General features: G+C 43.5%; 1 protein-coding gene across 3 annotated transcripts in view; it reads right to left on the reverse strand.

Annotated features, from left to right (window-relative positions):
- Nucleotides 1–22,776, reverse strand: part of PREPL (prolyl endopeptidase like) — a 419,271-nt gene that overhangs the window by 7,860 nt on the left and 388,635 nt on the right. For all 3 annotated transcript variants that reach the window (XM_069234002.1, XM_069234004.1, XM_069234003.1), the window contains one exon: nt 17,900–17,985. In XM_069234002.1, coding sequence (XP_069090103.1) covers nt 17,900–17,985 — 86 coding nt within the window. The remainder of the gene's footprint in view (nt 1–17,899; nt 17,986–22,776) is intronic.

Consider the following 22,776-nt stretch of genomic DNA (forward strand, 5'->3'; position numbering starts at 1 on the left):
AGCAGTATGGGGCGGGTGGGGGATAGTTGAGGGGTTTGTGTTAAATTGCTTGATTGTGATCCCAATATAGAGTACTGCCTAAACTGAATAGTACTGAAATGTACAATTGCAACTCTGTCTGTATATGGCGTGATCATGCAGGAAAAATAAAAATATATATTAAAAAAAAAATCTTTTTCACTGAACTTGTGGCCAGTATTGGTAAAACCAACACAATACTGTGTAGGACAGTTCCCATCTTCCCATCCTCCCTCCATGAGACTACTCAGACATATGTGAGGTCCTCTCTTCTATTTACCCTCCCTACCTTTATGAGATAAGGAGTAGCACAATCCTGACAGACATAGTTAAGTGTGATCTCCTTTTAAGTGAGAAAAGGCGATGAGGATGGGGGCGAGAAAATCTAAACATGAATACCCCTGGCAAAAGGGACTCCTGCCGACCTGCTATGTAACACTACCATGGAAAGAGTACATGCAGAGTTTTGAAAAAGTGGAGATGGAAAAGTGCTTTCTAGAGAAAGGTGCCTCTGATCTAGAACATTTAAACAATTTAAAGAGAAGGCTAAAGGACCCTAGAAAGAAAGTAGATAGTGAACAACAGCAATTGTGTGACTTGTCATGAGCAAGCAAACCAGAGACACAAGTCCCAAGTAGGTGGGATGAAGTAGACCCATCAGAAACTCTAAATATCATAGCAGTCACTTTCAGGAGAGGGTTAGGAAATATGCTTATACTGTATACTTTCTCCTAATGTATTTCCCCAAATTACCACTGAGAAATACAAACCTGAAGAAGACAAGGAGGAAGATACACTGGATGCCCCAACAATTTGCAGGCCAGCAACCAACGCAGAAGGCACTCCGAATGGAACGCTTGAAAGCGGGGCAGTGTCAGCTGCATGGCCAGCACCCAGGGTAAGCACTAGCGAATGCAGCAAGACAGGTGACTGACAGTGTGGTTGGTGGCAAAGACCTAGAGGAGGCGCATGAATCACACATCATGAGGCTGACTCCACAGTTCCACATACCTGATTTACAAATTGGTCCGATCACTCTCCACTACACACCAAATAGATTGAGCTTGCAGTCTGACCATTACCCAGGATAACTTCTCAAGCTATTACTCAGATGACCGGCACAACGATTAGCTAGAGCCTCAATGCTAAATGTCTAGGAAAGTTCACACACCATCCTCTAGTAGCACTGACTAAGACGAGCCCTGAGAATAGTCCCCTATTTTTTTCTTTACCCTATGAGAGTACCACAGCCCAGGAGGAAGAATGACCATTTATATCCCATGGTGCCCAGCTAACTTGGCCAGTATCAATAAGCATTTACCTAATATTTGTGAAAAATCTTTGATATTCCGTGAGGAATTACTGAACGTATTTGAATGTTACAGGACTAATAGGGCAGACTGGGCTGAGACTGGTGATGCAGAGTAAAGGGAGAGAATTATTGATTGAGAAAGGCAGTTGGGCATGAAATGCACCGGTTGATGATGGTGCAGCAGCCAAAGACGAGCTTTTAAATGTTGTGATGGAAGTGAATTCATTCAAGACCAACTGGACAAAGATTTCGAATTGGAAGAAGAATAAAGGATAGTCCCCAGCAGATTATTAAGAAAGGTTAAATACGTTATGAGAGGAATTCAGGCATTACCAACTCCGTGGAACAAGCTCACGAAGATGTAAAGATGCCTATGTGCAGGGACTGTATTTGATGATCCAGGAGCAAATGAGAACAATATTACTGGGTGGCAAACGAAAGGTTTAACTGAGTTGGTCACCTACGCTAATCATTGTGTGTCAGTATAGAAGAGGAAGGTAGAAACAATTATAAGGAAAGGGTGAAGGGGACAGGGGCAAGTTAAAGAAAGATAGGACGCAATCCCTCTGACAGATTCATGTATTACTGTGGTCAGTGAAGGCACTGGAAGTGTGAGAGTCCAAATTTAACATCTTAATGCCCCCATTCAAACTGAAGTCCCCTCATTCACTCATATAATGCAATCCCAATACCCAGGATACTAGGGAAGGCTATGTGGCACCAACATCCCATGAATACATTGATCTGATCAGCAAAAATGGCTCATAAGTGAAGTGTGAGATAGAGTCTTACTGATATATTTTTTTGGGTGGAGGAGGGCAACTAGCAGAGTTGGAGGAAAGGGAGAATATTTAGAGTGATCGACTTAGTACCATCTCCATAAGACTGGTAGGCAACAACTAGTGCTTCAAAAAGGCAAGCATTTATGACATTGCTTCTGTAAGACCTAACAGCCTTATGGTGGTCACCTCCCAAACCTTTGTCTACCTCCCTCAATGTTTCTAACCCTGTTTTTGCTGGTTTTAGGACTATGCGCACTTTACCACTGTTGACCAGTGCTAAAGTACATATGCTCTCTCCCCTAAACATGGTAACATTGGTTCCTACCCAAATGGCATATTTAATTTACCAGTAAGTGCATAGTGAAGTGCACTACAAGTGCTCAGGGCCTGTAAATTAAATGCTACTAATGGGTCTGCAGCACTGATTGTGCCACCCATATAAGTGGCCCCGTAACCATGTCCCAGGCCTGCCATTGCACGGCCTGTGTGTGCAGTTTCACTGCCACCTAGACTAGGCATTTAAAACTACTTGCCGAGCATTAAACTCCCCTTTTTACATATCAGTCTCCCCTAAGGTAGGCCCTAGGTAACCCATAAGGCAGGGTGCTATGTAGGTAAAAGGCAGGACATGTACTCATGTGTTTTACATGTCCTGGTAGGGAAAAACTCACAAATTTGTTTTCCACTACTCTGAGGCCTGCTCCTCTCATAGACTCATACAGGGAGTGCAGAATTATTAGGCAAGTTGTATTTTTGAGGATTAATTTTATTATTGAACAACAACCATGTTCTCAATGAACCCAAAAAACTCATTAATATCAAAGCTGAATATTTTTGGAAGTAGTTTTTAGTTTGTTTTTAGTTTTAGCTATGTTAGGGGGATATCTGTGTGTGCAGGTGACTATTACTGTGCATAATTATTAGGCAACTTAACCAAAAACAAATATATACCCATTTCAATTATTTATTATTACCAGTGAAACCAATATAACATCTCAACATTCACAAATATACATTTCTGACATTCAAAAACAAAACAAAAACAAATCAGTGACCAATATAGCCACCTTTCTTTGCAAGGACACTCAAAAGCCTGCCATCCATGGATTCTGTCAGTGTTTTGATCTGTTCACCATCAACATTGCGTGCAGCAGCAACCACAGCCTCCCAGACACTGTTCAGAGAGGTGTACTGTTTTCCCTCCTTGTAAATCTCACATTTGATGATGGACCACAGGTTCTCAATGGGGTTCAGATCAGGTGAACAAGGAGGCCATGTCATTAGATTTCCTTCTCTTATACCCTTTCTTGCCAGCCACGCTGTGGAGTACTTGGACGCGTGTGATGGAGCATTGCCCTGCATGAAAATCATGTTTTTCTTGAAGGATGCAGACTTCTTCCTGTACCACTGCTTGAAGAAGGTGTCTTCCAGGAACTGGCAGTAGGACTGGGAGTTGAGCTTGACTCCATCCTCAACCCGAAAAGGCCCCACAAGCTCATCTTTGATGATACCAGCCCAAACCAGTACTCCACCTCCACCTTGCTGGCGTCTGAGTCGGACTGGAGCTCTCTGCCCTTTACCAATCCAGCCACGGGCCCATCCATCTGGCCCATCAAGACTCACTCTCATTTCATCAGTCCATAAAACCTTAGAAAAATCAGTCTTGAGATATTTCTTGGCCCAGTCTTGACGTTTCAGCTTGTGTCTCTGAGTATTGCACACCTTGTGCTTTTGGGCACTCCAGTGATGTTGCAGCTCTGAAATATGGCCAAACTGGTGGCAAGTGGCATCGTGGCAGCTGCACGCTTGACTTTTCTCAGTTCATGGGCAGTTATTTTGCGCCTTGGTTTTTCCACACGCTTCTTGCGACCCTGTTGACTATTTTGAATGAAACGCTTGATTGTTCGATGATCACGCTTCAGAAGCTTTGCAATTTTAAGAGTGCTGCATCCCTCTGCAAGATATCTCACTATTTTTGACTTTTCTGAGCCTGTCAAGTCCTTCTTTTGACCCATTTTGCCAAAGGAAAGGAAGTTGCCTAATAATTATGCACACCTGATATAGGGTGTTGATGTCATTAGACCACACCCCTTCTCATTACAGAGATGCACATCACCTAATATGCTTAATTGGTAGTAGGCTTTCGAGCCTATACAGCTTGGAGTAAGACAACATGCATAAAGTGGATGATGTGGTCAAAATACTCATTTGCCTAATAATTCTGCACTCCCTGTATACTTTTAAGTCGTAGATTAAGATCTGGAAGGAGTATCCCCGTCATGTTTAGTATTGCCAGAATGGTAATAGAAAATCCTGCTTACTGGTGAAGTTGGATTTAATATTACTATTTTAGAAATGACACTTTTAGAAAGTGGGCATTTATCTACACTTACTGCCATCTGTGCCTTACAGACATGTCTCCAATTCAAGTCTGGTCTGTGCTGATTGACAGCTCCCCTTGTGCATTCCACCCAGACTATCATATACACAGGACACTCATTCACACCTGCATTAATCTTCATACTGAATGAGTCTCCTTGGGCAGGAAGAGTGGAGGGGCTCTCTCTTGAACGTCAGAGGCCAGTGGCCTGCCCTCACACAATGGAGTGGTAACCCCCCACAGGGATCCTAGCAGACAGGACTGGGCTGAAAGGGCACTTCAAAACCACTCTTTGAAGTTTCCCCCACTTCAAAGGCATTTTGGGTATATAAACTGGGTCTCTGACCCCAACAAATCAGACACTTCTGGTCCTACACCTGGACTCTGTCAGAGAGACTGCCTGGCTGCCCAAAGGACTCATCTAGACTGCTCTGCTGAAGGACTACTTTCCTGCTTGTTGCCCTTCTGCCTGGTGCTCCTTACTCTCCTTGAAGGACTTTGTCTTCCTTCAAAAGTGCTCTCAAAGGACTTGGATTGAGCTTGCCTCCTGTTTCTGAAGTCTCAGGGCCAACAAAGACCTCACCCCTTCTGGAAATCCACAGGCTTTGGAAAATTGACAAAACGCCTGCAGAAATTGACGCAACACCTGCCTCGCACAACACATTGTCTTTGGCGCACTGGAAAATACGACGCAACACCTTATTTTTCCATGCATCTCCTCCTCTGTGGCCCCTGCACATTGTTAGTTTTGACTCCTCCCAGGTACTGTGTGATACAAAGATACCACCATTGATTCCTAAGGATTGAGACTCTTTTAAACCTTTTAAGAGTGATATTTCAACTTGTGCTTATTGGATATTTGTTGTTTTGACCTTAGTTAATTCAGATAAATACTATCCATGTTTTTAAACATGTGTGGCGTATTTTTGTGGTGTTTTCACTGTGCTACTGTATGGGTTATTGCACAAGTACTGAACACATTGCCTTCTAAGTTAAGCCTGATTGCTCAGTGCCAACCTACCAGAGGGTGGGCACAGGATAATTTGGATTGTGTTGTGACTTACCCTGACTAGGATTGTGGTCCCTACCTGGACAAGGGTGTATATCTCTGCCAACTAGACACCCAATTTCTAAGAGCTCCAGTTTATTATGGGGGAGATTCCTCAAAAAAAGAATGCAACTTAGGTGGCATGCTTCATCATCAGGGTTGTGCCTTCAATTGGGAGTGCTAGGCTTGCTGATCAAGAGCTCTTGGAGTGTTTTTTGTGGAATTTCTATTGATGGGAGTAGAGTGGAACACTTGAGGGTCTCAATTAGGTCTGTTAAAATTGTATTAGGCCAAGTATAATTAGAATACATTTTATTTACCAAATCAGCAGAGGTTTTCCCCATGAAAGATAAAAAACACGTAAAATAGTGGGAAAACTTAGGCAAGTATTATGATACCTGTTAGAAATGGGTTTTTTGGTTGGCAGTCACGTTACCCTCTGTCCAAGCAAGAACCCTCACTCTAGTCAGGGTAAGTCACACACAATCCAAATTATCCTGTGCCCACCCTCTGGTAGCCTGGCACGAGCAGTCAGGCTTAACTTAGAAGGCAATGTGTAAAGTATTTGTGCAATAAATCATACAATAACACCATATAGCACCACAAAAATACACCACACAGTGTTTAGAAAAATATAGAATATTTATCTGGATATTTGTAGATCAACAAAATAAAAGATGCAAAGATTTTGTAGAAATATCACTGAAAAGTGATATAAAGAGGGTCATTCTGACCCTGGCGACCACGGGAGCACCGCCAACAGGCTGGCGGTGCTCCAACGAGCATTCTGACCGCGGCGGTTCAGCCGCGGTCAGAAGCGGAAAGTCAGCGGTCTCCCGCCGACTTTCCGCTGCTCGTGTGAATCCTCCATGGCTGCGGAGCGCGCTCCGCAGCCATGAGGATTCTGACCCCCCCTACCGCCATCCTGTTCATGGCGGGAAAGCCGCCATGAACAGGATGGCGGTAGGGGGGGTCGCGGGGCCCCTGGGGGCCCCTGCCGTGCCCATGCCAATGGCATGGGCACGGCAGGGGCCCCCGTAAGAGGGCCCCGCAAAGTATTTCAGTGTCTGCCTTGCAGACACTGAAATACGCGACGGGTGCCACTGCACCCGTCGCACCTTCCCACTCCGCCGGCTCGATTACGAGCCGGCATCCTCGTGGGAAGGTCGTTTTCCCCTGGGCTGGCGGGCGGTTTTTCAGCAACCGCCCGCCAGCCCAGGGGAAAACTTGTAATACCCGCCGCGGTCTTTTGACCGCGGTGCGGTATTTCGGAGGGGGGAATTCTGGCGGGCGGCCTCCGCCGCCCGCCAACATTGGAATGACCCCCAAAGTGTCTTAAGTCTTTGAAAAGCAAATAAAGTCTCTTTCAAGCACAAAGTACCTGTTTTGGAGTGGAAAATCTCCGCAGAGGGTCACAGAGGAGGAGATGCGTGGGCAAATGGTGTGTGCGTCGGTTTCACCCCTTCACACACAGACTTGTGTCGTTATTTTTCACTCGGGGAAGACGTGCGTCGTTTTCCGGCACGCGGGGCAACTCCTTCTATGGTTCGCGGGATTACCAGATGTCCCAGGGTCTGTGCGTGGATTCCTCGGCTTGTTATCCGGCTGCGCGTCGTTCCGGGAGGCTGTGCGTGGAATTTTCTTTCTCACGGCAGGTGTTGCGTCGATTACCTCTCTGGAAGTCGGGCGGCGTTGTCCATGCAAGGCCGTGCGTCGAAGTTCTGGTCGCCCCGTAGGTGTCGCATTGGGCAGCTTAGGCGTGCAGCGATTTTCTCACCGCGGAGCAAGCTGTGCGTCAAATTTGTTGCCGCACGAGGAGTCCAAATGAAAAAGATAAGTCTTTTTGGTCCTGAGACCTCAGGGAACAGGAGGCAAGCTCTATCCAAGCCCTTGGAGAGCACTTTTGCAGCCAGACAAGAGTTCAGCAAGGCAGTAGGCCAACAGCAAGGCAGCAGTCCTTTGTAGAAAGCAGACAGGTGAGTCCTTTGAGCAGCCAGGCAGTTCTTCTTGGCAGGATGTAGGTTCTGGTTCAGGTTTCTTCTCCAGCAAGTGTCTGATGAGGTAGGGCAGAAGCCCTGTTTTATACCCAAATGTGCCTTTGAAGTGGGGGAGACTTCAAAGAGTGGCTAAGAAGTGCACCAGGTCCCCTTTCAGTTCAATCCTGTCTGCCAGGGTCCCAGTAGGGGGTGTGGCAGTCCTTTGTGTGAGAGCAGGCCCTCCACCCTCCCAGCCCAGGAAGACCCATTCAAAATGCAGATGTATGCAAGTGTGGCTGAGTACCCTGTGTTTGGGGTGTGTCTGAGTGAATGCACAAGGAGCTGTCAACTAAGCCCAGCCAGACGTGGATTGTAAGGCACAGAAAGATTTAAGTACAAAGAAATGCTCACTTTCTAAAAGTGGCATTTCTAGAATAGTAATATTAAATCCAACTTTACCAGTCAGCAGGATTTGGTATTACCATTCTGGTCATACTAAATATGACCTTCCTACTTCTTTCAGATCAGCAGTTACCACTTTAATACTGCACGAGGGCAGCCCCAATGTTAGCCTATGAAGGGAGCAGGCCTCACAGTAGTGTAAAAACGAATTTAGGAGTTTTACACTACCAGGACATGTAAACTACACAGGTACATGTCCTGCCTTTCACACACACAGCACCCTGCTCTAGGGGTTACCTAGGGCACATATTAGAGGTGACTTATATGTGGAGAAAGGGGAGGTTTAGGCTTGGCAAGTACTTTTAAATGCCAAGTCGAGGTGACAGTGAAACTGCACACACAGGCCTTGCAATGGCAGGCCTGAGACCAGGTCAAGGGGCTACTTCAGTGGGTGGCACAACCAGTGCTGCAGGCCCACTAGTAGCATTTAATCTACAGGCCCTAGGCACATACAGTGCACATTACTAGGGACTTATAGGTAAATTAAATAGTCCAATTGGGTATGATCCAATGTTACCATGTTTAAAGGGAGAGAGCATATGCACTTTAGCACTGGTTAGCAGTGGTAACGTGTGCAGAGTCTAGAAACCAGCAAAAATGAGGTCAGAAAAAGAGAAGGAGGAAGGCAAAGTCTGGGGATAACCCTGCAGAAGGGCCATTTCCAACAATACCTTTGTCACAGTCCTAATCAGGCGAACATGTTTCAACCTTAATGGCAACAGAATCCCTGGGCTTTCATCAGGACCATAGGCTCTACCTGTCATTCAACTCCTTTAGATCCCCTTAGCGTAATGAAACAACTCATTATTTCATATTTTGAATCCTGGTATTGTAGGAAGAAAAGTCACAACAAAATAATACAAGTTACATTAATGAAACTCCCATATACTAATGCATATTGTATCAGTCACTGTAGAACCCCCACTCATATTGGCACAGCAGGAAACACTGTAAAATCTTACAACATTTAGACACTGTCCTGGGAACCAGCACTGCTTGCGTTCAGAAACAGTGTTAGCATACGGAACAAAGAGGTACATACACAAAAAAGAGATTACCAGGACAAATAAACTACCAAAGCTCTTAGGTCACCATCGCTGGGAAAACTCCAATATATGTGCAACTTCTAAATGTGGTCTATTTTTTACAGTGCCTATGTCACCTTTGATAGATGGGTATGACTAACAAAAAGATTAATGTTAGAAATTGGGTTACTGGTTGACTGGGGTGTGAGTCCTGGTCAAACGGCAACCCGAATCCTAGTCAGATTAAGGCACAAACAAACCCCAAATTAACCTGCGCTCATCACTTGGTAGCCTAGCACAGAGCAGTCAGGCGTAACTTAGAGGCAATGTGTAAAATATTTGTGCAACACTTCAAATAGTAAAACAGTGGAAACACTGCACAAAAGGGATCCCACTTCTGATTAGAAAATGAAAACTTGATTTATTAAATAAATAAAAACCAAAATGACAAAAATTCAATCAGTAGAACCGGAGTTATGAATTTTTAAAGAATAAACTGCAATATAGCTCCTAAGAACATAAGGCACCGACCACAGCTATATGGTTGCGCTGGACACTGTCAAAGTCAAAAGTTCAGGCCAACTGTGATGGAGCTCGTGTCGGATATATTCCCAGAGTAGTCCTGCTGAAGTTTTACCTTCTCAGGTTTTGTGCTGAGTCCCATTCACATGGGAGAAGGTTGCAGGGAGCGAGGATAACATTGCAGGTGGTGAACAGTGTGGCACAAAGAACAGGCTGGGCTTCGCAGATGAACAGGCTGGAACTTCGAGGTGGAGGTTCCCTGCAAGTGATCGATGCTTGCTGTGCAAAGAGACGGTGGTAGTTCCTGCTGATTTTCAGAGTGAGAGGTGCAGATTCGGTGCAAACGGGCCCATTTTCGATTGCAAGGAGCCCAAAAGCTTGATTTCAAGAGCCACACCAAGGGTTCAGCACCAGAGAGGCACCAGCTGTTGGTCAGGAACTCACTGCGGCTGGGTCAAGGAGCTGGCTGGGGAGCCTTTTATGTCCCGGAGGCAAAGATTAGGCCAGCAGACCAGCTTCTTGAGTCACTCTGTGGTCCTGGGTTCAAGATGATATTGCAGGTCCAGTTCTTCTTTCCCAGGAAAGAGGGCAGCAGGTTAGCACCGGAATGCAGCAGTTCATTTACAGCAGCAGACCAGTAAAGTGGCAGTCCTTGAGCAGCACAACAGTCCTTCCTGACAGAGTATCCAGAGGTCCTGATGTGGCCTAAGTGGTGGTGTCTGAGGTCCTTCTTTTATACACAGTTCTGCCTTTGAAGTGGGGAGAAGCTTCTAGAGGCATGCCTTTAAAGTGTGCCGATGTCCCACATTGGCTCCAGACTAACTACAAGGGGTATGCAGCCTTTTGTGTGAAGACAGGACACAGCGTGTTCAGGTGTAACAGAGGCTGGGTCCAGCTTCTCCCTGCCATTCTGCCAGTGATGGCCCATCCAGTCACACCTAAGCTCCCATAGTGTGTGGCTGTCTGTCAAAGCCCAACTGTCAAATACACTTAGTCATGTGACCAAAGACAGGCTGCAGGGACCAAATGGCTGAAGACAGGAAAACGCCAACTTTCTAAAAGGAGCATTTTCAGAATTGTTATTTAAAATCAGACTTTACCATAAGTTAGGAATTTTAAATTAGGATCCCAGACACACCAAACACGAACCAATTATTTCTTCCCATTTGGAAATTACACTTATAAAATGTAATAAGTCGACTTCAATGTTATCCTAAGGGAGTGAGAGGCCTTGCATAGTGAAAAACAAATTTAAGAGTTTTTCACTACCATGACATGTCAAACGTAAAAGTGCATGTAACACACAGTGCCCTGCCCTTGGGACAGTCCAAGGCCTATGTAGAGGTAACGTACATGCATTTAAAAGGGAGGTTTGGGACTGGCAAAAGGTATATTTTGCCAGGTCCACCTGGCGGGTTAAAACTGCACACAGGTCTGCAATGGCAGGCCTGAGACATGTTTAAAGGGCTACTTAAGCGGCTGGCACACTCAGTGCTGCAGGCCCACTAGAAGCATTTAATTTACAGACCCTGGGCACATGTAGTGCGCTTTACTGGGGACTAATGAGTAAATTAAATATGCCAGTTGGATATAAGCCAATGTTACCATGTCTTGAGCAGAGAGCACAAGCACTTTATCACTGGTTAGCAGTGATAAAGTGCAGAGTCATAATGCCATCAAAAACAAAGTCAGCAAAAACTGGAGGTCTGAAGGCAACAAAGGTAGGGGGAAACCATGCCAAGGATGCCAGGTCTAACAATTAAGATCAGGATACAAAAGCAACAGGACAAGTTCAACCTCAGACAGGTAGTCCAGGACTACTAAACTGACTACATATTTCAGGGAACACATGCATACATTTGATAAACTAAGTTGGACAACAAAACAAAAATGTTTTTTGACTATTCACAAAGGGGAAGGGGTTTCCTGCTGGCCCTCTCCCATTTGTGAATAGGTTACCACTAGCTTTCAGTAGTTCATAAAATGTTAATGTTTTGCGACTGTCTCTAAGTTGCAAAATATTAATACATATCATAAGGAATCGGTATTTGGAAGTGATACCTATACTCACCCCTTTCAAATACCAATTCAGTATGATTGACTAAAAACATTTAGCGATTCTGGAACATGGTTAGTACATTTGACAAAGCACATTTACTGGTTGCAAACCCTGCGATTTACCAAATCGCAGGTTTTGCGACCAGTAAATACAGTTGTAAATCTGTCCTTTACTTCACTGCAATGGGGTATTAGACCACCGCAACGCATTACTGTGATCCCCTGACTGTAACATATGGCATTACCCATTACAATCCTAATTCATTATACCACCAGTTTTTCTACAGTTCCCTAACTCTAATTTTCACAATTTTGATAGTTTGTGATACCCAATGACCACTTCTGGTTATGACACTGCCACAATTTCCACACTTTTGAAACATCAGCTGCCATATGACTTGCCCTCCCCATACTTTTTATATGCCTCCAACAAAGTCAGGGTCACCCTCAATATCATTTATACACGTTGAATCTTTCATCAAAAATTATTATCATGCTTTTCCCTAAGCAGCACCTACGAAATACTGGATGGGATCGATGCGGTGTGATATCTCCCAGTTTCATGAAGTGTCAGGGCAAAAGGGTGTATAGAGCGTTAGCCAAGCATTGTGTGCCACGTGTGCTGATTGTTGTGTCAACATAAGTGTTGCAGTGAATGATATCATATGCGTTAACATGGAAGCTTTATTAATGTATAAACCATTATTTTGTTTATGTGAGTTTACTTCCTAGGAGCCCAGGATTGAAAGTAAGAACAGAAGGGTGTTACTCTACTTTTTTCACTAGGCAAAGATAAGCTATGGCAGTTGATAGACAGGCTATGGTAGTTGGCTTGTAATGAAAACCCAAGGATGATCTAGCCATCATTTTAGGGCTAAAACAAGTTGACCTGGAAAAAACAATAATTAATATGTAACTACTCCCGCTCTTTTAGGTGTTTTAATCTTGCCTGGGACAGTACTCTTCTAAGTTAGTTAGTAAAAATGATTCAATTATACCTGTCCTAATGCAATTTTAACAGACATAATTCAGACCTTCAAGTGTTCCACCTTACTCTTGTAGATAAAAATTGCACAACAAAAGACCATGAGAACACAGTAAGACAACATTTGCCTCAGAGGTGTTCTGCCCAACTATCCTAACTTGTTGTCATGACAAACCTTTGTATTTTGGCTTCTCATAAAACTGTCACTGCGTTTGTTGATTACAAATATGCATTTGGAGTAACACATGATTTTGAGATGCTATGAATTCTGCTTTGGATTACCTCAGCTGGAATGCCTATGAAAATGGATGGCCTTATATCACCTTGCAAAATCTCTATTGGTAAATGTACGGCTCATCAATTCTCTCAAGATGAAGTGTCCTTGGGAAATCTGTTTGCTGATGAAACGGCTGGGAAAGCTGCACACTCCCTGAATCATGAAATTACTGTGCATATTGTGAGTTTTGATGAATTCCCTGTACTCGCTTAAGAATATGTCTATGTTACAGGAATGGGCATCTGGAAATAAAAAACAGTCAAGGATCAAGCAAAGCTGCAAAAAGGACACCAACAGGCTGAGGCAGGTTGAAACAGGGAGAGTGGTAGCCCCAAAATGTAATTCTCCATAACATTGCTAGAGTATACCATGGCGGTAGGGACAATATTATTCATGTCGTAGCAACCCACTGGTTTGCCTGCTTATTTTCCTCAGCTGCCCAACAGATTGGCTATTCCTGTTCCACATGCCAAGCCCACAAAGTAGGGAAAGAGATCAAGACCAATTTCGTTGACCATCCACCTTCCTGATGTCCCCTTGTCCACCTGCAGATGAACTTTATTCAGATGACCAGGTGCTGTCCTTATTCTTATATTCTTGTGATACATTGCATGTTCTCCGGGTGGGTCATGGCTTACCCGTGTTCACGAGAGAACACTATTAAGGGGGGTAAGACGCTACTTAGAGACTTCATTCTGAGCTGTGGGATCCCACTAAAGCTTTCAGTGATTAAGGAACTCACTTTGCCTTTTCCGTAGAGCAGGTGGTGTGTAAAGCCCCACTGCCAAACCATATTTCCATTATGCAGATCACCCTGAATCATTTGGGAAAGTGGAGCGTTACAATAGCACATTCAAGAACAGTCAAAATCAGTGCAGGGATTGCACTGCCTTTGGCACTTTGAGCAATCTGAGCCGTACCTTCCAAGAAGACTAAATTGAGCCCCCATGACTTTTTTATGGGACATTCTATACTTACCTCAAGCTCTTCTATCTCTCCAGCTGTTCTTAATTGCCTCTGAAAGATGATATGGTTCTGCAATACAGCAGTCAACTGATGCGCTGTCTCTATAGTTTCCATTCTCAGATCCATGCAGCTCTACAGGAGCATCTCATAAGACTGTCATGATCTCCAGCCTGGTGAGTGGATTTATGCCAGTAGTTCAGTAAAAGTCTGCCTTATAGCCCCATCGGAAGGGTTTTTTCTCTAGATTATAGTGAATACTAACATTTCTGTGAAATGCTGTCAGTTCATGCCTGGATCCTCTCAAGCCACTGAAAGAGGATGACGAGACCTTGTGAAGACAGTTGTGCCCCAGGCTGCTGCTCTACCTTCTGTTCATTGCCCAGCTCCATCAAACCATGGTATACCAAGGTTACATGGAGGGGCTCCTGCCTCTGTGCAGTCTAGATTGCCTCATGATGCAGTCCCTCTTTCACACTGTTACCATCTCTGTCTGAGAAAGTAGGTATGTCACCTGCTATCTGATTCCACAGTGATTATTCAGGTCCATTACATTTGGACCATAGTATGGTACATCACTGAAATGAAAGATGGTGTGCACCAGGGAAACGACCAACTGCACCCTTTCCACTACTTACCTAAGAGACCAGTGTTCATTGTATAGCGAAAACGAACAAGTTACTTATCTTTGGTAAACCTTTATCTGGTAGAGACAATATCTAGACACAGATACCTTACGTTTGAATTTCTCAAGCATCAGACTGAATCCGAAAGATTTTTTGTGAGCAGTACCCCTGCGCGCTGGTAGGTGGCATTGGACAGCTCCGCGCATCGGCGTCCATGCCAAAAGTGACATCTGCATCACCTATATAGGTGCCACCTCGGTGTGCTGACATCAGTTCTTTTCCTTTAATGCCAGTCAGCGCAGATCCGGAGAGGGCTACCCTCTGACACTTTTTGACAAACTTTTTTTAAGGTTTTGTTGACCCCGTTTTTGAGATTTGTTTCTCCTGGTGTGTCGCCCCATCTGGTTCCACACTGATGGCTTCAGCCTCATCTCCGATAGGCCCTGATTGTCCTGATCATGGATCCAGACCAGTGCGGGTGTGCCACTGTGACCTTCCTCGACACCAGTCTGAGGGCATTGCTCCCAGAGCAGCCGGTGCCTTCCGGTGGCGCCAGCCCCATTTCGATCTCTGAATCAGACACTGAGCCACAACTACGTCGGCTGACCCATGTGTCCTAGCTCAGTGCCTCAGCCTTATTCTGAAGCGCTAGGGGCTAGGCAAGAATGGGAGGTATCACGGGACCCTTTAGAATACCAGTCAGAAGGTCTGGACATGGACTGGTTTGAGAAACTGGGTGATGCCAGCAGAATGGACACGTCTCCAGATACCAGCATGTTTTCTTCCCCTACTGTTGCTACAGAGGAAGAAGCTACTTATACTTGGTGAAGACGGCAGCTCAGGTCCTGAACCTGAGTTGTCTTTGGTGGCAGTCAAGACTAACATCTTGAGAGAGGTGCTGCAGCCAGGAGCTTCTTCCTCCGAACCCCTGCTCCCTTTTAAAGAACCCCCCCACCAACATCCTTCTCTGTACCTGGTCCAAACCCAGCACAGGGCCTCCTGTAAACAGGACAATTGCTCGCTGCCCATCGCCATGCACCTGGGGATCCAATTTTCCTCACCCAACACCCTAACCCAGAGAGCTTGGTGGTCAAAGCTTCCACCGCCCATGGCACATTTTCTGTTGCTGACACGGAATCCTAGAGACAGGATAGTTTCATCAAGAAAATGTTTTCTTCCACCAGCCTTGCATTGTGGGTCAGTGAACACGCATGCTCATTGGGCTGTTTTTCCCACACACTGTGGGACACAGTTGTGCAAGTGCTGCCACTGGTCCCGTAGGAGGTCCGGGTTGTATTTGCCCAAGAAGTCAAAGATGGGAGAGAAGTGGAAAGGTTCACTATGGTTCACTATATTCTGTGTTGTGAGAACATCTGGCTTTTTAGGGGATGTCCAGACTACCCCTACGTACATGCCATTTTAATGGCAACTGTTTTTTCAGAGACAAGGCTGACTCAGTACTGGAGCGCTCTAAGAACACAGGGCTACGACCAAGCCCTTGGGCCTCTCAGCTGTCCAGCGTTATCCCCAGTCTGCCTTTTGCTCCTTTTGTGGCTACAGAAGGGGAGTTCAGCTGCGCCCACCTTTTCCCAGCCACAGTCCCACTGAAGCTTCCCAGCCTCTGCAGGGGTGAGGGTGCAGTTCCTACCAACCCTATGAGTCAGGTGGCCAGTTGTCCGCTCCAACCACCACTACCCTGGCAGCTGCAGCCTCCAAAACCTCCTAATCTTATCCTTTTAGATCACTAGCATCCAGTTGGTGGCAGAATCCCCCATCATCTTCACCACTAGCAGTCCATAACATCAGACAGGTACGTTTTACAGATCATTCAGAGGTACTACTTCCTTCCCTTCAAATCCTCTCCTCCCTCAATGCTTCCTACTTATGACCGGCTGATGGAGGATCATTTCTCCTTGCTCCGTGAGGAAGTCACGGATCTCTTGCCGTATAGAGCCATAGAGAGGGTTCCAGAGCCATAGAGAGGTTTCCAGAGCCAGAAGTAGGCTGTGATTGCTTTTCCTGCTACTTTCTGGTTCCCAAAAAGGACAAGGGTCTTTGTGCTATCCTATATCTACAACCCCTCAACCTCTTCTTCAAAAAGGAGAAGTTAAAGATGCTTTCACGTTGGTCAGCTCTTGTCTGCCCCAGATTCAGGAGAGTGGATGGTAGTGTTGGACTTGCAGGATGCCTACTTTCACGCAGGCTCTCTCATCCTAAGAGACCGCCCAAGCTATCTCAGAGACTGACAGCTTCTTAGCCATTGTGTTTTCAACTTACTGCATTGGACTGACCATCCATGAAGTTCAAACTTTGGATAAGGTCCATGAGAAGGTAGTGAATACCAGGTCCACTGCCTTGGAGCTTAGCTTTAACCAACTAGAGGTTCAGTGAACTGAATGTTGCAGAGTAGGATGCGTTAGATTTTGCCCTTGCTGCAAAGGGTAGAGTGTCTGCCATAGCTGGTGCACAAAGTTGTTTATTCATACCACCATTACTCTCAATATCCATGAACAATTAGATCATTAATGGGAGACAGTGGGAGGAGCCTATACAAATTAAATGATGGCTCCGAGTTAGGTGGAGATAGTATCTGGTCCTAGTTGAAGTGTATCTTTGTGTGTTGGTGACTAAAGATAGCCTATTTTTCTAGTTCTTATTTACATACTAATATGTATTTGCAAATGTGATATTCCTTATCTCAGCAGTAACAAAGGCTCTGCCCCTTCATTCTCTCCGATTATTCCTAAAGACGATGTTAGCATTAACAGTGGTCTTGATTATGTCATTGAAAAGTGAGGACTACATGAAAGATGAAGTAAACAGAATGATGTCTTAAGATTTGCTTTAAAATGTTGCACCTTCTACTGCAAAAAGGTAGCACTGACACATCACTGAACAATAGCTTTTAATCACTGCAATAGGTGATGCCATATTTATTAACTGACTGCTATTCTATGATTCATATTTGTACTGGTGCTATATGCAACCTGTACTGCATCCTCACTTCTGACATATTGAGCCTCACTCTCATGGTAGGCACTACTAAGTGAGGATTCAAACAATACTGGTTCAGCATGTGTTTGTTTACATTTCTTATATCTTTTTCACAGACCTATTTAATTCTTCTCATTAGACATTTGTAGACCCCCAATCTGAGTTTTGGTTCTTGGACGTTCATTCTCTATTAAAGCTATGAAGGAAGAAAACGAATAGATGTCATACAAATTGGGGATGGTTTAGCATTAGATGCTCACTGCCAGCTGAGAGGACATGCTGCTGATTTTGTCAGCAACACTGCACTTCGCACTTCGCTTGCTTTGCTAGATAAACTTGTTCAGATTTCCAAGAGGTGTGATAGTGGTCTGTGATATCACTGACATAGGCTTTTGACATGAAAATCTCCGTTTTCTGATTTAAAAGCCTTTTTTTAAATTACAATTGTTAGAATGTCTGTCATCCCCATACCTCATTCAGGGAATCTTCCCAAGGTGGGGAACTGCAATGACTTCCTCCTGGTTGAATGTGTAAAACGATATTAGATATCCTTGGTCCTAAAACAAACAAAAACAGAAGAATTGCATTTATTGTTAAGAATACTAATTCCCTTTTCCCCCTGAAACACTGTTCAAGTACAGATCAGTTCTCATTACTTTTGATGAAGCTGATCTTGCAAAACAGGAACTACAGATTTATAATTCTATAGCAGTTCTGGACATCTATCAATTATTTTTCCTGTAATTGTACATTCTATTTATATAACGCTTACTACCCTTGACGAGAAGTGGAAGTGTTTTGCGTCAAGTAGCGCGCTACACCAGAACTCAAGGTTAGAGGTAAGACAGCTGTAGATTAATAAACAACAATTGCTTACTTGTGGATTAGTTGAGGTAAGTGTGTTGCATTAGTGCTCACTGAGGTCTCATGCATTTACTTTTATTGTTTTGAAGGAGATGGATTCATTGAAGTGGATTACTGAAGTGAAGAAGTGAGTTGTAAGTGGAGTGGTGAACATGTATGCCTGCTAGTTGGACGAATTGGATAAAGGGGGAAAGAGTTAAGAAAGGGTGTTTGGGATTCCACAATGGTCAGAGAGGTTTGGGATGAGTCAAAGAGTGAGGTGGGGCAGAGATTAAAAAGGAATTATTAGAATTAATTTTTGCCCCCAGTAAGTAAAATTTATATTTACATTTATAGAAACACACATATATAAATGTATAGCAAAGTGCCTACATATGTACACATGTAAACACATTATAGTTATGCAGTTTCATGTACAAGACACGAATTCCACTATATAAACACCTATATGTATATACATGTAGTAATATTTACTTGCTCAGACATTCATGTGTTGTATCATTTGGGGTCAAGGACAACAAGTTTCCATGGTTATTTTGTCCATGAGAAAAGTAGGCCCAACCCCCTGCAGCACAAACCATTTGGCTGTCAGTTTACAGCACCACATTATGGATCTGTGACAAACCACTATCTTCAGCTAAGTTAAGATTTGAATCTATATGTTCATGTTGTTCACACTTGTATTTGTTTTTCAATAGTGCATAGATTGTATTATTAGGGTGAGCGCTCTAAGGAAATACTATAAGATTGCAGTACTGACAGTGGTTCCAATATAAAAATGTGTACACATCTTTGCAAAGTTCAATAATACGAAGCTACATATAATGCTCCAAGAATGCTCTCTGAGATGTAAATATTTGCATAAGCTGAAAGCAAGCCTGCTGATTATCTGAGTTCAAAATTAAATGCTCACAAAAAATATGCAACTAGAAAACTGATTGGTTGAAGTCTAGTTCCATTAAAACTAAGTGAATTGGTTAACAATGTCACTTGACTGCTCTACGGCTATTAATGCTTATGTATTGTATTGTATTGGTTCTTGTTACTGTGGAACTCCCATAATGACGACTGGGAAGATTCATGATGAATATATGAAAGACTTAATACTGGAGAATTGTAGTAACAACAAAAAGGTCTTGGTTAACAACAAACCTAACTAAGGGCTCAATTCTTAAAGAAATTCTTAAAGTAAGTCGCACAAAACCCCCATGGAGGTTATCCATGAATTAGTGCAGATTTACGACTTTCATGAATTTACAGAAGTAGGCCTGGAAATCATACTCCTAAAAAATGTTTGTGAACTGCATTTTAGCAACAACAAATATGCACGTGTAGATGTGATCATTGACATTCCAAACCTGGAACTACCAATTCCCGCCACTTCCAACTCAGTATGTAGATCTACAGGAAAGGTGGTAAAACAAGGGAACTGCTATGAGACTTGGCATAAACAGAGTAGCTTTTATCAGAGATTTTATATAGTGGGATCGCTGCCATAATTTGTCATCTCACTGCATGGCAGCAAAGGCACAAGTAGATTGTTATACAGGACAAACAGATTTATGGAGCATCCGGTCCCATGGACTAGTAAATATTTTATTAAATTACACACCCCTTTATATGGGTATTCTTTTCTAAATACATTTTTATATACTTACATGCACCTTCCCTACAATAATATTTTCATACTGTGATATACATGTACTATCAAAGACAAACAAACCCCTAAGTTCACAGTCATCTATGTATAGGTTAACTTGTAATTATTCTGTACAATGAAATGATCCCTATATATCTACACCCAAATTTGCATTTATATAATAATATTTACATGTTCAATATGGATATCTATGTTGTGTATAATTATACCGGGGCACTTTTTATTTATTTATTTTTACTATCTAAAGTATACTTTTATCCTCTTACAGGTACATTCCCTATGATCATATTTATCTAGGCAGAAGTCTATGTATTATCCAAGAAAAAAGCACACACCCATACATAGACAACTGATCTACGCATGTTATCTATATACAATGACATATTTGTATCTTTAATGCATATCTCCATAGAGGTGTCAACCCATAGTGACGCACATATGCATACAACATTGATATATATGATAATTTTACTATGATTTAAAAAAAATTATAATTAATGTGTCCATGTTTAATAGCAAATATTTGTTTATAAATATATGAACATATCAACATACAGGCATATATGCATATGTGTTCTCAAATACATGTAGAGAACAGTACAATCCCTATACAAAATACAAACCTAAATATCTCCACATATGTACATCCCGTAATGTTGTGTCTGCATAGACATATGTATGTGCATTTAAGTTGCAAATACAAATGCATAGACTATATAAACATATGGTAGAGTTAATTGTATTTCGATTTTAGTCTTTTTATTTCATTTATTTAAATGTTTAATTTTATATTTTTGATGTTTCAGTTAGGAAACAGAATTTTTAAAAACATAAATTCACTTAAAAAACCAAAGGTTACAGGGACGTTATAGTTAGGCTCACATTTTAAAAATACAAAACCATAGAAGCTCACCTGTTATAGTTACCTCAAGTAACTATAACTCGTTCTCTATGGTAACTATAATTCATGCCCCCACCAAATGTTTAACTAAGAATGTTTAACAGTCAAAACACTAGAAAATAAATAGACACAATGTCATGAGATACTAGGATTTGTACCTTCAACCTACTGACAGTGCAAGAGCTTATTAAGCCAGAAGTGACCCTTCTCTGCTGTGCCTTAAAATGTAAGTATAACATTGTTACAAAACATCTTGCTAGTTTGACTGCTTGAAGTAATTGCATAGAGAGACCATTGCAATGACAATCTCTCTCTCTCCCTCTCTTAAAAGAGAGAGAGAGAGAGAGAGAGAGAGAGAGAGAGAGAGAGAGAGAGAGAGAGAGAGAGAGAGAGAGAGAGAGAGAGAGAGAGAGAGAGAGAGAGAGAGAGAGAGAGAGAGAGAGAGAGGACTGCAAGGGGAGTCTCAAGGCCCTTGCGGTCCTAGACGGCACCCCACGTCTTGCAGGAGCTGGCACTGTTCCCACAATCAGGGAGCTGCTTTAAATAGCAGCTAGCCGCTCCCATGCTTGTGGGAGCAATGTTTTTATCTGTTTCCCTACAGGCATATTTGCGTGCAAGGAAACAGATGAAAACTTCACTTTCTACAAATAAGAGCTGTTTTACAACTCTCATTTGCAGAAAGTCTCTCATTTGCAGAATTTGCTCTGACTTGGTGGGAGCTGTCAAAGCTTCTGCCAAGTGACAGCAAACAGTTATGTCCTGGGGGTGGGCACCCCAGGACATAGCAGGAGTCAGGCCTGGGTGGTGGACCCCACAGTCCCGGGGATGCGGGGTGCCAGGTAGCCTCCCGCATCCTTTTTATATAAAGCCCCGGGGAGGTGGCGGTCAATTTTATTTAAGGCCCAGGTGGTCCCCATGATTGGGAGGGCAGATGGCCTCCCTGCATCTTTTTTATTTAAAGCCCAAGGGTGGTGGCGCTCCCCAGTGCTGCGGGGGGCCAAGTGGCCCCTCGCATCTAATTAAACACTAACCCCGGGGAGGTGGCGGTCCTCGGGGCTGTGGGAAAGGGGCAGGAGCCCCCGCATTCAAAATGCAAATGCTCCCAGGATCTGGCCCACCCGGTGGCTGCTTTTAAACAAGCATAGGAGCCCACACTTTTTTTTTGGCGGATCCGCCATGTCTCCTGCCGAGAATTAAAAAAAATGTTTTTTTGCTCAGGGGGTTACCTATGGGAACCCAGCATGAGAGCTAAGCTGTCATGGTGTTCCTATCCTGGCCCCTTTTCTTTTTTTTTAGTTTTTTTTTCCTAGGATTCGGCTGACATGGCTGCCAAAACTTCTTTGTTGAAGTGATTTGCGGAGTCTTTGTGTCCCTATACATACAAATTTGTATTTTCTTTGATTTCTCAAAAACCACTGAACAGATTTACACCAAATAACAAAAAGGGCACCCAAGCCATGCACAGTTTTTTTTGTCAAAAATGTTACTGCAAATATTACATTGATATTATCACTGATGTTATAAAAGATGTCATGAGTGCCGTTATTAGTAGCGTAACTAGCAGTGCATGGCGAGTTATAGTTAGCTTAGGGAACACGTTATAGTTACTTGAGATAACTAACTATAACAGATGAATTTCTATGGTTTTGAACGTTTAAAATGTGAGCCTAACTATAACGTCCCTATAACCTTGTTTTTTTCAGTGAACCTTGCACTGTGCACAGCCTTTGCCTGCAGCCAGTCCATGCGGTCAACCCCCCCAACCACCCAAACCTGCTCTGCACACAGCCCTTTGGCCGTGCGAGGCAGAAGTTGGCCACAGCCTATCTCTTTGGGTGTGAGAATAGGTGAAAGAGGAGGTGAGAAAGGCTGTGAGAGTCTCTGGGTCTGAGACTGCGTGCATCAGTGTCTTAGTGGCTGTGT

The sequence above is a fragment of the Pleurodeles waltl genome, chromosome 5 (genome assembly GCF_031143425.1).
Source record: "Pleurodeles waltl isolate 20211129_DDA chromosome 5, aPleWal1.hap1.20221129, whole genome shotgun sequence".
Classification (NCBI taxonomy): domain Eukaryota; kingdom Metazoa; phylum Chordata; class Amphibia; order Caudata; family Salamandridae; genus Pleurodeles; species Pleurodeles waltl.